Source organism: Phycodurus eques, chromosome 7, assembly GCF_024500275.1.
Source record: "Phycodurus eques isolate BA_2022a chromosome 7, UOR_Pequ_1.1, whole genome shotgun sequence".
Lineage (NCBI taxonomy): Eukaryota > Metazoa > Chordata > Actinopteri > Syngnathiformes > Syngnathidae > Phycodurus > Phycodurus eques.
Window position 1 is genome coordinate 5,398,590 of NC_084531.1, and position 18,392 is coordinate 5,416,981.

At 42.3% G+C, this 18,392-nt stretch overlaps 1 protein-coding gene across 11 annotated transcripts in view; it reads right to left on the reverse strand.

Annotated features, from left to right (window-relative positions):
- Positions 1–208: 208 nt before the first annotated feature.
- LOC133404751 (eukaryotic translation initiation factor 4 gamma 1-like) overlaps positions 209–18,392 on the reverse strand; it is a 58,802-nt gene continuing 40,618 nt past the window's right edge. For all 11 annotated transcript variants that reach the window (XM_061680960.1, XM_061680962.1, XM_061680959.1 and 8 more), the window contains 18 exons: positions 17,929–18,054; positions 16,783–17,193; positions 16,537–16,683; positions 16,185–16,421; positions 15,977–16,081; positions 15,581–15,865; positions 15,008–15,116; positions 14,811–14,919; positions 14,172–14,422; positions 13,917–14,044; positions 12,626–12,798; positions 11,744–11,869; positions 11,575–11,656; positions 8,917–9,015; positions 8,605–8,739; positions 4,835–4,916; positions 2,231–2,371; positions 209–2,061 (listed from right to left, as the gene is read on the reverse strand). In XM_061680960.1, the coding sequence (XP_061536944.1) occupies positions 1,883–2,061; positions 2,231–2,371; positions 4,835–4,916; positions 8,605–8,739; positions 8,917–9,015; positions 11,575–11,656; positions 11,744–11,869; positions 12,626–12,798; positions 13,917–14,044; positions 14,172–14,422; positions 14,811–14,919; positions 15,008–15,116; positions 15,581–15,865; positions 15,977–16,081; positions 16,185–16,421; positions 16,537–16,683; positions 16,783–17,193; positions 17,929–18,054 (2,925 nt within the window). In that variant the 3' untranslated portion in view covers positions 209–1,882. The remainder of the gene's footprint in view (positions 2,062–2,230; positions 2,372–4,834; positions 4,917–8,604; positions 8,740–8,916; positions 9,016–11,574; positions 11,657–11,743; positions 11,870–12,625; positions 12,799–13,916; positions 14,045–14,171; positions 14,423–14,810; positions 14,920–15,007; positions 15,117–15,580; positions 15,866–15,976; positions 16,082–16,184; positions 16,422–16,536; positions 16,684–16,782; positions 17,194–17,928; positions 18,055–18,392) is intronic.

Here is an 18,392-nt window from a genome sequence, read left to right on the forward strand (position 1 = left end):
CACAGTTTAGCATATGCCACCCTAAAAAAACGTTTGGGAAGGACTCAGTTCCAGCTGCTGTGCCGTTTTCCCTTCATATTCTTCACAGAACCTACTGCTGAAGGTCAACCATCAAAAAGCTAAAAATCTTTACTATGAAACCTGGAGGCCTTTGTGTGACAACCACTCAATGAAAGGTGACACAATGTATAAACATTTTATATGCGCAACAATCTTTATTAGTCCTTCCAGTTTTTGATGTGAAAAGAGGCAGAATTTTCTTTAATTAAATATATTTTTAATGAAGCAAAAACAACTATTTACACAATTAGCTAAACTGCAATCAATTACTATACTTGGATCTGATAATTACAAGCACCTTCGGCCAGCTGAGGAGAGAAATAAATAGAGAGGTAAACTTCCCCTTTGTTTTTAAAGAAAGGAAAAATATATTTGCATTCTCTGGGGGGGACAGGACAAAAAAAAACTATGATGTATATACAGAACATTCCTGAAAGCAGTTTCTACTCATGGAAGCAAAAAGGCCTACGGATTTGTCTCGTTGAATATTAAAAAAAAATATATATATATTTTCATAACGTGGAGTTTCAAATATGTAACTTTTCAAGTTTCAAAAACAGTATCATATTAAAATCCAAGCATGGTAGCTAGGCTTGGCCACGTCCTCATTCTTGCTCTCTTCAGGTTCAGGAAAAAGTAACACAGATCCAGCAGAGGGTGTAAGTTAAGTGGGGTGGCAACTGATCATTGCCCCCAGCAGCAAAATTGTCAATGTCAAATTGTCATAGTGACTCTCCTCAGTGACGCTGTCTTTGTGAAGTCTGCGTTTAGTCTTCAGAAGTCCACAACTGGTATGACTCATGTCTCAAATGTCCATCTTCATCTATATTTATCCTTTTATTATATATATATATAAAAAAAAAAACACACACACACTCCAATCATTCAATATCAAAAAATCAAAAAGCCAAGTATCTACATAGGCATGTAGATCAACCAAATGCAACATGTCACTGTTGCACAAAGGATGAAGTCATCAAAAATATATAGCCTCTTACATGTTTATATATTTAACAGCATAGTGTTGCTAAGATGAGGGAAAGCGGTTTCAAAATAAGATTCAAACTTCAAAGCAAACGGTCTTAAAAATACTGATGTGAAATGCTATGTAGCCCCCGCTTCGCCACCGTTTCACTACAGTGGTGCCTTGAGATACGAGTTTAATTTGTTCCGTGGCCATGCTCTTATCTCAAAACACCCATCTCAAAAATAATACTTTAAATGAGCCATCTTTCTCTCTCTCTCTCTCTCTCCCACACTCGCTTGACCCCCACCCTGTGTCTCTCTCAGTGTCATTCTCTTTGTTTAGTTAGCTTTCAAGTAAACTTCAACTGGTAGTGGCAATGTACAGCTTGAAGCCTCTGTTTTAAAGAATATTTACTAAATTTCTATCAGCTAAAATGCTGCTTGTTGTCAAGTTAGTGGAGCCTCCTGCCACACAGCACTCGTTTCTCAAGTTTGGGCTCGCAGGTCAAAGCAAAAACTCAGCCAATCGACGGCTCGTATCTAAAAAAAAAAAACTGGTAAGTCGGGTCACTCGTATCTCGAGGCACTACTATATCTGTATTCTCGCCACATAAATTCATTAGAATTAGGACATTCAATTGCACAGCATAAAAAAAAAAAAGAAAATGGCATGATCGAACGCTCGATCGATAATACAATCTCTCCAATTGAAGATTGTTTTATTGCTTTTTTTCTGTTTCAGCAGAAGGATTTTGTCGATTCAGGCTCATCTGAATCCTCCTCCTAACTAACGTCCCTTCTCCCGGAGGACCTCAATAAAAAATCCCACCAGTTTAACTGTCAGACCTCAGAGACCCTAACTGTTGTCAGATTCGTCGGCCTGGCGCAACCATGTGAAGAAGCCGGTGACCGACTTGAGAGCCACGCCCTTGCCCTGCTGCTCAGCGGGGTCCTTGCACGATTCCCACTTGAAGAAGGCGTCATCTTTGATTACGTCCTCATCGTAAAGAGTGTCAAAGAACATTCGCAGCAGATCTGATAGTGGGACAAGAGAAGAAGAAGAATCACCTTTATTGTCATTACATGAATTAATCACAGCACAGATATTCATGGCAGTTTAAAGCAGCAATCAAATACCTTGATGAACAACGGAGCAAATAATAACCTATGCAAATGTTCCATTAGTTTCTACTCAGTCACTCACTGGCTGGCTGCTCCATGTGCACCATCAGAGCCTGTAAGGCGTAGAGAGCTTGTAACTCCTTCTGCTCATCCTTGAGGAATTTCTGCAGCAACTTGGCCCTGTGATTGATCATCTCCTCATTCACCTTGTAGGGATTCTCACCTGCAAGTCATTTTCAAAAAACCTAAGCCAGCAGGACATTATGGCTCGTATATAGTGTTGATTGCATGCAGCAGTTTAACTGGAAGTCTTTTGAGTCTTTTACACAAAAGGACTTTAAGGACTTTACTGAGCTCAGGAAACAGGAATATATATTATTGTTTTTTTTTTCCAAATCAACCCTTTTTAAATAAGCAACAATAATAATTTTAGGTGGTAAATGTTATTTACTAGAGAGGGAAAGAATATAAAAACAGTTATGTACAGCAATTTAGGCTGTCAGATAACTGGAACAGGTTTAAAAGCAGGACAAAGTGGCCTAAATGACAGTACTCACCCTTTGTCAAAAACTAAAGTACAATACTTTAGCTTGCAGCTAGCCAGCTAATGAGCTAGCTGCAGGATGATTATTGGCACTTCAAACGTACCTCGCGGTGATATGCTTAATTTTGGTGCAGACCTGGGTGCTCCGGGCTGCACATAGACAGGCTTTCCCAGCCTGTAGCACTAGCTTTACCGATCAATTGCGAGGGCTCGTGAGTCGTAGCTACTCGGCTCCCCGCATGTGAAAGCTGGTGAGTCTCTCTGCTGAGACCAAAGTGAGCACTGGCACTACGCCGGAGTACTTTAAGCTAGGGGTGTCCCGATCTGATCTGAAAATCAATATTCATTATTTTTTAGAGATAAGTGCAGCAAATTCAATGTTCTCTCTCAAAATAATGAATATTGGTACACAAACGCTGTTTGTATAGGCAATATAAAAATACTCTTTGGCATATATTCATCAAACTCGCTGAAAAACGAGTCGTCATAACAATATTCGATCATGACTTCTACTTTGTTACTGCAGGTGTATATTTCATTGCGTGTATCACGCTGCCCCTCAGAGGCCAAGACGTGCACAGCAGGAACAACGATTGTCAATAAAACTAAACCCCAAGTTCAAGTGTATTGCCGTGTGGAGAAAGCAAATTATGTTTCCGGTATATACTGACAGTAAAAAGGAAACAAATACAAAAAAAGACTTGAACTTTAATAGTTATTTTGCACTTTAAAAGTATAACTTGTATTATTTATTGAGATTATTTTTCATGGTTTTCCAATTCATTTTTTATTTAATCTATTTAAATGGAGAATATTCTTATGTTTAAATTAGGCAGTGGCTCTGTTGCAATTTAAAAAAATGTTTTGTTCTTGGTTTTATTGAAGTTATTTTTCAGGATTTACTAATATAATTAAATACATAATTTATCTTATTCAATTGTAGTACATTCTTATTTTCAAAGTTACCTTATGTAACCCATTAGTTAATAATAAATGGGTCAGTTTTTCTCATACCTACTGTTGCTGATTATTGTTCTTTGAGTAAAATCAATTCATTAAGCCTTTCTAACATTCCACAGCACAAAATAAGTAAAGTATGTATGATTATTGCTGATATTGGATCGGACTGATATCGGTACTGGCCTGAATTCAAGGCTGCAATATCGGTATTGGATAGGAAGTGATCGGGACATCCCTACTTTAAGCCATGCACTATGGTAGCCATGACTACTGTCTACAGCTGCGCTTCAACTAGTGAGTGTGGATTAAACATGCTGGCTTCATGTGAACACACAAAACGTTTTTTTTTTTTTTTTTTTATATACCCCACACCAACCAATCCGCAGACCATGGTGTGCCGAACCGTGACGAGTAATCTGTACGGATCAAAAATTGCCACTAGTTTACAGGGTATGAACAGCTAATTATCCCAACATGCAAATTTGTTTGGAATATGGGCCGACGCTAGACTACCCGGAAAAATCCCACGCAAGCACAGGAAGAACATGCAAACTCCACACAGGAAGCCAAGATTTGAACACTGGACCTAAGAGCAATGACGCAGACATGCTAACCACTGGGTTACTGTGCTGCTTTAATTTATTCTAATACTGCCTTGTCCAATTTACCACTGCGAAGCATCCTATACATTTAATTTGGTAGGAATATTTTCTGTTCCAGTAAGACTGCCACAATGCACAAAGGTCAATAAATGCATGATAAGATAAGTTATGTGTGGAAGAAATTGACTGAACTGCACAATGCCTTGATAATAACCCCATCAAACACTTTTGGGATGAACTAGAATGGAGATCGTGAACCAGATCCAGATTTGTAACCTCATAAAACATTTGTCTTGATAAGTGGGCAAAAATTCCCTTAGACCCTCCAAGGTTTTGCAGGAAATCTTGTCATAAAAAGTGTAGATTCTGTTATGGCAGCACAATGGAGACCAGCTTGATATTTTCTTAAGTTTTCACTTCCTGTATTTGAAGGCCATGTGTCCCTACATGTTTGTCCAAATAGAGTATATTGCTTTTTTTCCATGTTACAAACCAAGACCCGTCTGTCTCATTGCCATATAATTCAATGTTCAATAATTATTTATAGTTTTGAATGGAGAAGGTGACGAAAGCAACTCACAGATGATTGCTGATTGGCAGACACAGGTCATCAGTACTCTGACAAACATGTTGGAGGTTATCTGCTGCTCATCCAGGTTGGCCTAAAAGACAAACATTGGTATGCTTACATGCTTAACACAAGTGCCATTTCGGCAGCATCAGTAACAAACCACGAAATGAAAACAATGTTAGACCTACCCGAGTAGTCGTCTAATCAAAGACAAGCATGACGACTACAACATTTCTCTCAAACAAATATTTTGCTTTGATGATCTTAGAATGTTAAAATAACAACCCTGGGTGCGAGCCACCTTCGCTAATAAAGAAGAATCTGCTTTTACTATAGATACATTAAAGATATGAAACATGTTGGTTAGTAACATTGCATTGCCGCATTGAGAGGAGCCAGCCTCATCTGGCTCCTCTCAATACGGAGGAGCAGCGGCTCTACTCTGAGATCCTCCCGGATGACCGAGCTTCTCACCCTATCTCTAAGGGAGAGCCCGGACACCCTGCGGAGGAAACTCATTTCGGCCGCTTGTATCCGGGATCGCGTTCTTTCGGTCACGACCCACGGCTCATGACCATAGGTGAGGGTAGGAACGAAGATCGACCGGTAAATTGAGAGCTTCGCCTTTCGGCTTAGCTCCTTCTTTACCACAACGGACCGATACAAAGTCCGCATCACTGCAGACGCTGCACCGATCCGCCTATCGATCTCCCGTTCCATTCTTCCCTCACTCGTGAACAAGACCCCAAGATACTTGAACTCCTCCACTTGGGGCAGGATCTCGTCCCCGACCTGGAGAGGGCATGCCACCCTTTTCCGACTGAGGACCATGGTCTCTGATTTGGAGGTGCTGATTCTCATCCCAGCCACTTCACACTGGGCTGCGAACTGCTCCAGTGAGAGTTGGAGCTCACGGCTTGATGAAGCCAACAGAACCACATCATCAGCAAAAAGCAGAGATGCAATACTGAGGCCACCAAACCGGACCCCCTCTATGCCTTGGCTGCGCCTAGAAATTCTTTCCATAAAAGTTATGAACAGAATCGGCGACAAAGGGCAGCCTTGGCAGAGTCCAACCCTCACCGGGAACGAGTCCGACTTACTGCCGGATATGCGGACCAAACTCTGACTCCTGTCGTACAGGGACTGAACAGCCCGTATCAGGGGGTTCGGCACCCCATACTCCCGAAGCACCCTCCACAGGACTCCCCGAGGGACACGGTCGAACGCCTTCTCCAAGTCCACAAAACACATGAAGACTGGTTGGGCGAACTCCCATGCACCCTTGAGGACCCTGCCGAGGGTGTAGAGCTGGTCCACTGTTCCACGGCCAGGACGAAAACCACACTGCTCCTCCTAAATCTGAGATTTGACTTCCCGACGGACCCTCCTCTCCAGCACCCCTGAATAGAGCTTACCAGGGAGGCTTAGGAGTGGGATCCCCCTGTAGTTGGAGCACACCCTCCGGTCCCCCTTCTTAAAAAGGGGGACCACCACCCCAGTCTGCCAATCCAGAGGCACTGTCCCCGATGTCCACGCGATGTTGCAGAGGCGTGTCAACCAGGACAGCCCCACAACATCCAGAGCCTTTTGGAACTCCGGACGAATCTCATTCACCCCCGGGGCCCTGCCACCGAGGAGCTTTTTAACTACCTCGGTGACCTCAAACCCAGAGATAGGAGAGCCCGTCTCAGAGAACCCACACTCTGCTTCCTCATGGGAAGGCGTGTCGGTGGAATTGAGGAGGTCTTCGAAGTATTCTCCCCACCGACTCACAACGTCCCGAGTCGAGGTCAGCAGCGCCCCATCCCCACTATACACAGTGTTGGTGGTGCACTGCGTCAGTTGGTGGACCAGAATTTCCTCGAAGACGTCCGGAAGTCTTTCTCCATGGCCTCACCGAACTCCTCCCATGCCCAAGTTTTTGCTTCAGCGACCACCAGACCTGCATTCCGCTTGGCCAGCCGGTACCCATCAGCTGCCTCAGGAGTCCCACAGGCCAAAAAGGCCCAATAGGACTCCTTCTTCAGCTTGACGGCATCCCTCACTGTTGATGTCCACCAACGGGTTCGGGGATTGCCGCCACGACAGGCACCGACCACCTTACGGCCACAGCTCCGGTCGGCCGCCTCAGCAATGGAGGCGTGGAACATGGTCCACTCGGACTCGATGTCCCCCGCCTCCCCCGGAACATGAGCAAAGTTCTGTCGGAGGTGGGAGTTGAAACTCCTTCTGACGGGATTCTGCCAGACGTTCCCAGCAGACCCTCACAATACGTTTGGGCCTGCCACGTCGGACCGGCATCTTCCCCCACCATCGGAGCCAACTCACCACCAGGTGGTGATCAGTTGACAGCTCCGCCCCTCTCTTCACCAGAGTCTCCCAAGACATGCGGCCGCAAGTCCGATGACATGACGACAAAGTCGATCATCGAACTGCGACCTAGGGTGTCCTGGTGCCAAGTGCACATGTGGACACCCTTATGCTTGAACATGGTGTTCGTTATGGACAATCCGTGACAAGCACAGAAGTCCAATAACAGAACACCGCTCGGTTTCTGATCGGGGGGGCCGTTCCTCCCAATCACGCCCTTACAGGTCTCACTGTCATTGCCCATGTGAGCATTGAAGTCCCCCAACAGAACAATGGAGTCCCCAGCGGGGGCGCTCTCCAGCACCCCCTCCAAGGACTCCAAAAAGGGTGGGTACTCTGAACTACTGTTTGGTGCATAGGCACAAACAACAGTCAGGACCCATCCCCCTCCCACCCGAAGGCGGAGGGAGGCTACCCTCTCGTCCACCGGGGTGAACCCCAACGTACAGGCGCCGAGCCGGGGGGCAATAAGTATACCCACACCTGCTCGGCGCCTCTCACCGTGGGCAACTCCAGAGTGGAAGAGAGTCCAACCACTCTCGAGAGGACTGGTACCAGAGCCCAAGCTGTGTGTGGAGGAGAGTTCGACTATATCTAGTCGGAACTTCTCGACCTCACACACCAGCTCGGGCTTCTTCCCTGCCAGAGAGGTGACATTCCACGTCCCTAGAGCCAGCTTCTGTAGCCGGGGATTGGATCGCCAAGGTCCCCGCCTTCGGCCACCGCCCAGATCACACTGCACCCGACCCCTATGGCCCCTCCCACAGGTGGTGAGCCCATGGGAAGGGGGACCCACGTTACCCTTTCGGGCTGTGCCCGGCCGGGCCCCATGGGTGCAGGCCCGGCCACCAGGCGCTCGCCTTCGAGCCCCACCACCAGGCCTGCCTCCAGTGGGGGGCCCCGGTGACCCGCGTCCGGGCAAGGGAAAACGAAGTCCATTGTTTGTCGTCATCATTAGGGGTCTTTGCCAGTAAACAACAACAGCCAATTCTGGAACAACAGACTTCCTCAATGGCATTTTAAGTGACAAAAATGGAAACTATTTTTGGATAGATTGTTCAGTCCGACGGTCCGTTTTATCCGATATCCATTATATCGGGGTCCATTTTATAGAGGTTCCACTGTATATTGTATATTGATTTGGGGAGTTAAATAAAGTGCTAGTTACATGGTCAACAATGACAACCAAAGAGTAGAAACACACCTGAGTACCAAACTAGACGATAGGATTTGTCATATAATTTCTCAGTACAAGCAGGGCATGATATCTTTAACATGTATTAAGTGGGGGGGAAAAAAAAAACATGAACTCCAAAAAGAATACGGTTCAAAGGCTGTCATTTCCAGAACCACGAATAAATGGACTTCAAATGTTAATAAAATCCCAATAAAAAAAGAATACAAACCTGAATCCAGTCAATGAGTCTTTTGTTATCAGCCTTGTCCTGGATCAGTCTCTCAAGCTGTCTGGTCAGCTCTGCAGAGCTCATCTTCTTGGTTTTGCTCTTTTCAGAATCTTCAGCCAGTGTGAACACTACATTCTTCAAGAAAATAGAAATGTTTGCCTGGTTTGGCACTAATTCATGAAGTCATTTCAACTGAACAGTAATACATTTCATTTTTAAACTAGGTCTCCATTGCAATAGATACTGTACTTCAAAGAGGCACAACAAAGTAGGTAGAAGATGAGGAGGTAGGTGTTTGTGGTCATGCCTTACCTTTTCCGTCACAAACTTGTTGACGTCTACATCTTCAGGGAGGAAGTCTTTCCACTGGAGTTCTGCCTCCCTCCACATTGTGCCCACCTTGTTATGGCTCTGGATGTGGGATATACACATTTACAATCATCATTTAAAAACACATCTTATCAATAACCGGTCTCTTAAAAGAAAAGGCACAAGAGTGCCATAAGCACCACCTCCTCATGAAATAAAGACACCCACAGTCAAAGTATGGTATTCTCACAATTTTAATACAAGTTTCACAATTGTGAGGCTTTGATTTGACCGAAGAGAACTGTCTCCAGAATCACTTACAAATGTGTGATGTGTGAACAGGAGACGTAAAGTATCTGCGTTTAAAAAAAAAAAAAAAATTAAAAAATAAATATAAATCACCATATTCATGTCCAAAGAATACCCACTTTTTATGTTTTATGTTCCATTCCTATGTTTTTGCTCTATACATAGACCCCCTTAAATTTTTCACTCTTTTGTTACATTGCAGCCATTTGCTAAAATCATTGTTCTTTTTTCCCCTCATTAATGTACACACAGCACCCCATATTGACAGAAAAAAATGGAATTGTTGAAATTTTTGTAGATTTAGTAAAAAAAAAAAAAAAAAAAAAAAACCATAACAAAAAAAAAAAATTAAATATCACACAGACATAAGTATTCAGACCCTTTGCTGAGTATTTATGGTAGTAGAAGCACCCTTTTGAGCTAATACAGCCATGAGTCTTTTTAGGAATGATGCAACAAGTTATTTTACACCTGGATTCGGGGATCATCTGCCATTATTCCTTGCAGATCTTGTCCAGGTCTGTCAGGTCGGATGATGAACGTTGGTGCACAGCCATTTTCAGGTCTCTCCAGAGATGCTCAATTGGGTTTAAGTCAGGGCTCTCTGTGGGCCATTCAAGGACACTCAAGGAGTTGTTCTGAAGCCACTCCTTCGTTATTTTAGCTGTGTGCTTAGTGTCATTGTCTTGTTGGAAGGTCAACCTTCGGCCCAGTCTGAGGTCCTGAGCACTCTGGATAAGGTTTTCATCCAGGATATCCCTGTACTTGGCCGCATTCATCTTTTCTTCGATTGCAACCACTCTCCCTTCCCTGCAGCTGAAAAACACCCCCACAGCATGATGCTGCCACCACAATGCTTCACTGCTGGGACTGTATTGGACAGGTAGGAGCAGTGTCTGGTTTTCTCCTCACATACCGCTCAGCATTAAGGCCAAAAAGTCTTGGTCTCATCAGACCAGAAAATCTTATTTCTCACCATCTTGGAGTCTTGCAGGTGTTTTTTTAGCAAACTCCATGCGGGCTTTCATGTGTCTTGTACTGAGGAGAGGCTTCCGTCTGGTGGAGGGCTGCAGTGATGGTTGACTTTGTAGAACTTTCTCCCGACTGCATCTCTGGAGCTCAGCCACAGTGATCTTTGGGGTTTTCTTTACCTCTGTCACCAAGGCTCTTCTCCCCCGATCGCTCAGTTTGGCCGGACGGCCAGCTCTCAGAAGGGATCTGGTCTTCTGAAACGTCTTCCATTTAAGGATTATGGAGGCCACTGCGCTCTTAGGAACCTTAAGTGCAGCAGAAAGTTTTTTGTAACTTTTGCCAGATCTGTGCCTTGCCACAATTCTGTCTTATATAGACAGGTGTGTGGCGTTCCTAATCAAGTCAAATCAGTATAATCAAACACAGCTGGACTCCAATGAAGGTGTAGAACCATCTCAAGGAGGATCAGAAGAAATGGACAGCACCCGAGTTAAATATATGAGTGTCACAGCAAAGGGTCTGAATACTTATGGCTGTGTGATTTCAGTTTTTCTTTTTTAATAAAGCTGCAAAAATGTCAACAATTCCGTTTTTTTTCTGTCAATATGGGGTGCTTTGTACATTTATGAGGAAAATAATTTATTTAAATGATTTTAATAAATGGCTGCAATATAACAAAGAGTGAAAATTTTAAGGGGGTCTGAATACTTTCCGTACCCACTGTATCTTCATATAACGAATATTCACACACAAAGGCTCTAGGAACACATAGATAATAATAATAATAATAATATGTTATATAATAATAACAATACTCACAGACACATATTCTTCAATCTAATATAGGAAAAACAAGTTATTCTCAAAAAGGTCAATCGCAACTTTCTCTTTCTACTCTTTTTATCGAAAGGCAAGTGTGTATCTCTATGCATGCACCACACTGTCCCTAAGAGGCTGTGCTTTGGCCTCTTAGGGACAGTATGGTGCATGCACGTTGCCCAGCAGTAATGGCATTTATTGTTTTTTATTGCTATTTTTAAAATGTATCATTATTTTACTTTTTATTTTGTGGTTGTTCTTTTAAGTTATATTTACAGTTGAGTTATGGTAACTAAATAAATACTAAGTTTTGAAATCAATGTTTATTAATCATGATTTCAATATCAATCAAAAATAATTGTGTTTATTATTTTTCCATAATCGCCCAGCCCTACCTTAAACCAAACTGTTAATTGACTCGTGAATAACAATATCAAGAAGAAAACAAAAATCAGTTTTGAAAAAACTGTATCCCTCAGGTTCACCGTGTTTGGTGCAATTGAGAGTGACATTAATATCCCAATCTCGACATGATGTGTGAAGTCAAACTTATGAGCTCACCATCTCTTTGCAGAGTAAACTGAGGATACGGACAAGCAGGTCTCCTGCTTTGCCCAGAGGGATCAAAGGCTTTGAAATCTCCCTATAAAATGCAACAGTTAACATTCATATTAGAAATAATTTTCCAATGTGTCTGAACATTCAAGAGGTACAGAAGTCTGACACTAACTTGAAAAGGTGTCCCATGGGGATGCCTCCCTCATGGAGCATGGGAGTGATCAGTTCCGACAGGTAGAGCCAGATGTGCGGGATGTCTATCGCCATTTCTTCAGCTATCTCCAGGATTTCATGAAGCCTATGTAAAATGAAGAGAATGCCCTGACTTAAATAGGGAGTTTACAATTTAATTTGGTCATTGAATACTTTGGTCATATTTGGTAAATCTCTCAGAATGATCTGACAGTTAGATGAGCTAAAATGATTTTTGGAAGAAAAACAAAAACTGCAATCACTGTCCCCATCTTGTACATCTAATTTGACTTTTTAAGTAGTAACTACGCCTGAGGAAAAAGAACCAATCAGAGACAGAAGGCGTGACTGACGTGCCATGCACTCGCAGGCACACACATAGCTGCTGAAACCCCCCCAGCCTCACGCTGACCTAATACCTTGTACCTTGCTGACACTAGGGCTCTATATCCCCATTCAACATGAACGTCTAGCGAATCAGATTTTAATTGTTAGCCTTTGTGCTATTAAAAAATAAACAGATGCATCATGTCATTGAATGAAAAATGCAAAGTGTGTCATGATCTGCGCCCTGAAATTCCTCTGCGGAGCGTGGGTGGCCCACAGTTAGCAATAATTGACGACGTCCCCTAATCTAAACGTTCATGTTAGCGAGAGGCATGGCTTTGGTCAGAGACTGGCAGAGTGGGGGAGCAGACGGTCAGTGAAATGAAACTACATAAACATTCTTAACATAAACATGTTTCTAGCAGTTTTAAAGCTGCAAACTCCCACTTGAAAAGCACACAAAAGGAAGGAACCAGTTTAACACAAAATGTTAGTTTAACATGCATGATAAGAACTTTTGTGGTTTCATACTGACCCTTTATAGTACTGTTCTGTTGGGAGGATGCTTGTCTTAATGAGCTGGTGCAGCAGCCGCCCGAGGTTCTCTCTGGCCTCGGTCCTGCGCTCCAGTGTCGACTCCAGCCCAAATTGTACAAACACAGACAATACCTGAGGGCAGTTTATCTCCTGCACACATTGCAGGGCCTCCTGTGGGGACAGAGAAAAATATCCTTCTGTCAGTGCATGCTGAAACATTTCTCTTTTTATTTCTTTTTATATGACTAAATTGTCCCGCAATTGAATAAACAACAACAAAAAAAGAATCAAAATGTTTAATGCACATGGTTGTCTTGAGAATTTGACTTTACTACTTTACTTTAAAGACATTTATATTTGAGCATATTTCTCCTGAATGCCAGTTACACCATATTCAAATTTAAATGTTAAAGTGCAAGGTAACCTGTCACAACTGCATTGTCCACATCCTAGACCTACAGCTTATCCATAAAGTATGCACAGCGCTTCACTTTTTCCACATTGTTATGCTATAGTCTGTCGATAAAATGGATTCAATTCATTTACGCAAGAATGTCTTTTTTTTTTTTTTTTTTTTTTAAATCATTTTTTCCTTTTCAACCATTCCTTTTGGAGGCGTGCTTTGGGTCTTTGTCTTGCTGGAGGACCCATGATCTTTGCATCAAACCAGGTTTTCTTACACTGGGGAAGACATTTCGCTCTAAAATTTCGATAATTTTCTGATTTCATGATGCGTGTGATACAGTCAAGGCCTCCAGTACCAGATGGAGCAAAACAGCCCACAGCATTATGAATCCTCCACCATACTTGACTGTTGGCAGTGTGTTTCATTGCGCCATCTCTCAACATGCTGTTTATGTGCATTTCCAAACAGCTCTATTGTTTCATCTGTTCATAAAATGTTATCACTTGCTCTTTTGTAACAAACGTTATTAATAGAAAAATGCTGTTTCATTCTATTCATTTTCTTCAGGAGACAGTCCACATTTAGTAAAACTTCATGGGTGCCAATAATACTGAGCAGGACTGCACATTGTAGCCCGCCTGGAGTTCGCTCAAACGCACCTCTTTGTCTCATTAGACAACGAGAAACTTTTACAAAAACATTTCTGACATATGTATATGTACAAAAACAGAAAGGATGTTCTTATTATTGCCCTGCAATTGGCAGGCAACAAATCCAGGGTGTACCTGCCTCTCGCCCCAAGTCACCTGGGATAGAAAACATCTTCTGCTTTATGGGCAAGTGAAATATACAAATTCAAGTAAAAAAAGGGGTGATTTGTTACCTCGATATTAAGAATATGGAGGTATTCTTCGATGATGGCTTTGGATTTTTTTGTTAGCTCTTCCACAGTCAAGGCCGGCTTGGTAGCAGTTTGGAGAGGTGGAGGAGTTGCAGCTGTTTCCCTCCTCACTGTTTATGTAAACAAAACAAGACCAAAATGTAATGACCCTGCGCAGACCTAAATTCGTACTGGCTCAAACGGTGATAGCGTGAAATGAGTATTAACACAGGAGTTAAAGTCTGGTCAGATAGATACCATTGTCTCGGCTCAGAGCTCTCTCTTTGCTGCCCCGATCCCTGTCATCTGCCATATTTGCAACTTTGCGGACTGGATCTGCTGATCCACGTTGCTCCCTCTCCCGACTCCGCTCCTCCTTTTCCCGACTGAAGCTGCGTGTAGCAGTAACATGTAGGCGATTTCGATCACGGTCATCACGGCGGTCAAATCCACGATCAGCGCGGACAGAATGGTCAAAGCGCTCGCCTCGCTCTCGACTTGAGCTGTTTCTGTACAGGTGAGATTGTTAGCAAACATTATTGGACTAGGTGGATGTGAAAAGCTTAAACCAGTTGTGAAGTGGTTATAATTAGGTTGCAGACCCAGCAATTGTGGGAAAATTAATCATCAATTAATGGCTGTGTGAAATTAAGGAAAAATAACTATTTTCTTGAAAATTAACGGAACATTAAAAAAAACAATTTTAAAAGAATGCAAGAAATTCATGAATACCTTTGCCGCCATGTCATAACATTACCTAAAAGTTGCCAAGATGTGCGCATGATTTCAGTATTGTGGTATTTATATTGATAAAAAAAAAATACAAAAAATAAATCCCAGGTCTGCAAGGACCACTACATTGCAACTTTGTTTTATCCACTATACAACTGTTCCTACCGCTGAGGAACCCGCCTGTCTGACTCTGCTGAAGATCCTGACAAGGCCTGTTGTAGAGGTGAAAACCTGTTTAGAGTGTTGGTAGCTGTACGGCAGCCAGATTCTGGGCCTGGGGAGAGAAATACACTCAAAGATTGTATCTTATCTTATCATAGCTCATAATTAAAGCTACAGGGATATTCAAAAGGTAGACCTACCAGAATCTGTAAGCTTGTTGACACTACCACCGCTGCTGCCCCTACCCCAGCTCAAAGCACCTTTGCCTCCTGGAGCAAGACACTGAGTGTGGATATCAAAAGCAGGTGTCTGAAAAGAAGAGTTTCTTGATTAAAACCAATCTTCAAGCTGAAAATAAGAAAGATGGATCAAAGGTGCTTCAGCATTTAGCTCAATCTTGAAATGACATGCGATTAGATGGCATGACTGGATGTGTACTAAGGGGTTTTTCATTTTCTGAATTCCACCATTTCAATTTTATATTTGTTTTTGTATTATTGAGGCACATTTTATTAGTGATATTGTGGATTTTAAAAAGTGAATGGGAAGATTGCAGTTTGAGTCCTGCTGTGGACAAAAATACATTTCAACTAGTTGTTGAAGAGATGCTAGCTTACATCCTGACTACTGCTCAGTGCCCCAGAGCAAGGCCTTAAAAATACTTTAAAATCAAGCTTTGAATTCAAGTTCATTTGGACTGTTGCATTCCATGATTGTGCTTAATTCATGGTGGAAAGCAAATACTGTATATGCATACAACAGACAAGAACTACCTTTGGGAATTTGAATTTTGCATCATAAGTTCGGTTCTTGGATATGGGAACTGTGTTCCAGCCATCATCTTGTGGGGAAACACCACGACTAGATGCGTGAGGTCCCCCACGAGTCCCTGATCCTGCTCCACCCATCCTGGTTCCCGGACCGCCAAAAGATTCTTTCTTGGAGATGAGGGCATGCTGCACTTTCATCTGCTCTCTGTGCTCCTCCAGCTCAGCTTCTTTGTGGATCTGGTCAATCGTCTTTGGGCCTTGGTCGCGTCGTCTGGACATCCAATTATTCTGAGATGGCACGAGAGAATTAATGTACAATAAATGTTAGGTCACCTAAACAGAGAAGTATAGTCAAAAACAGTTACACACAAAATTTGACAAACTGTAATTTATGTTTACCCGTCGAAGGTCCATCACATCTTGCAACATAAAGCGGATCCTGGAGCTGGTCTTCTTTTCCTTTATTACTTTCTCCATCTGATTGAAATACTGGTCCATGAAATGCTAAAGACCATTCCAAAACATTGGTCAGTGTTTTAGTGTAATTTTGTTTTGTACATTCCCATCTTTGCAAGTTGATGTATTGAACTACAAGTGTAGGCTATACCTTGGCCTTTTCAAAGTCTAGATCCTTTCCAATAGTGGATAATAGTCTGCACAGGCACTCCAGGGACTCCTCATCATGGTTTTTTAGTAGCTTTACAATGCAGTCATGCATGATGACTTCTGTGAGCATCTTAAGTTTGAATAGTTCACCGATGAATTTAATATTACCAAGTGAGCGCCTCCTAGCCTTGTTTTTAGACACTTCAAGATCCTCAATTAACCTTTGCTTCTCCTCATCCTGTTATGGGGAAAAAGTAGTTTAGTTGATGAAGATGTATTAATTAAAACAAGAAGGTTAGTTTATAGTGTACAGAATTACAATAAAAAATACACAAAAATACTTGGTATTATACCCCTTCAGCAGCCTCCAGCTCTCTCTGCTTCTTCTCAAAGATCTCATTGTCATTTTTATCCTTCTCAAACTCATTCTGGCATCGATTCAGTAGCAGCTTCCGGAAATTCACAGTGTCTCCTGGCTTATTTGTAGCTTGGACTTTTAGCTAAAAGGTTCAAAGATTTTATAGCCATTTATTGTAAAAATCATCCAGCATTAAATTGTCTACATAGGGAGCAAACATTAGTAAGCTATTGATACATACCCCCATAACGCAGCGGCACATGTTGGCATAGGCCACGGAAAAGTCTGGCTCAGAGATGGCCTTTTCAAAGGTGAGGTCTATGACACCTTTTAACCTCTCCTCCGTGTCAATAGTAAGTTCTGAAACTTGTTTCATTAGCTGTTGGAACTTTTGAGGGGTTAGTTTGTTGAGGATACTGCGGACCTTTTTAAACAATTCCTGTGTCTTGAGTTGATCTGGATCATTCTCCACAGCCTTTTCTCCTGCAAAACCATACACTGCTTTTTTCACTGAAGGCTTCCATGCTTTCTCTGCCTTGTTCAGCTTCACATCCTCATTGAGTGACATGCTGGTAATGATTTTCCTTGGTTCTTTCCTTTGCATCTGCTGAGAACGACGTGGGCCGCCTATGCCTACTCCCATAGCAGGAGGCTAAGAAAAGATGGGACAGAGGGAAAATTAGAAGACAAAATAACAGAGGACAACTACCGTATTTTCCGGAGTAAAAGTCGCTCCGGAGTAAAAGTCGCACTAGCCAAAAATGCATAATAAAGAAGGAAAAAAACATAAGTCACATTGGAGTATAAGTCGCATTTTTTGGGGGGAAATTTATTTGATAAAATCCAACACCAAGAACAGACATTTCATCTTGAAAGGCAATTTAAAATAAAAGGCTGAATAGGTGTACGGTATCCTAATGTAACATATTCAGCTAACGTTTCATGACGCATAAACAACGAACTGAGAATGTGCCTGGTATGTTAACGTAACAACAGTTATTCAGATAACTAAAGCATAAAGAACAGTGTCACTCCAAATCACTAAATCCAATGAAATCTTCATCCTCTGTGTCACTTCTAAACAATTCCGCCAACTCCGGAGGTAGACGACGCACCGCTTCCTCTTCTACGTCACTTTTGTCAGACTCATTGTCAGTTGCAGGTACAGATACACAGGCCTAGAGCGCCCTCTTGCGGTTGTCAGTGTGAAAATAACGTGAAATTATATAATAATGTGTTATTAATTTCACATATAAATCGCTCCGCAGTATAAGTCGCACCTCCGGCCAAATGAAAAAAACTGCAACTTAATAGTCCGAAAAATACAGAAAATTGCTGGTCCGTGACCTTCAAAAGTAAAAAATAAAAATAAAAATAAATTACTTACTGGTCCTCTACTTCCTCCTCCCATACCTGGCCTGCCAAGGTTGGCAAAGGAAGGTGTGAAGTCAGGACCACAGTTCATTCCAGGAAGCCGACTGGGGTCAAGTTGGCGAAGAGGAGTCTTGTTGGCCTAAACAGTGTGAAAAAAACAAAAAAAAAAAATGTAAAAAAAAAAAAAAATCTAAAAATGTGCGGATCATAAATAGCGTACTCACAAAGATTTTGCACTGGCATTTTTTTTTCTGTTTTCAGTTACAAGCCTCTAATACGTGATACTGTATAGGCCCCGTTCTTTATTTATTCTTTGTCTTTACCACTTAACTTTATAACGGGTCAATCTCAATTAAAAATGCCACTCACAGGAAATTTAGTCTTCACTTAACCTAACATGCATGTACTTGTAGATGAACACCAAAAGAACCAACACTAGCACAGTTAAAACAGGAAAAACTTTTAAAAAATAAAATT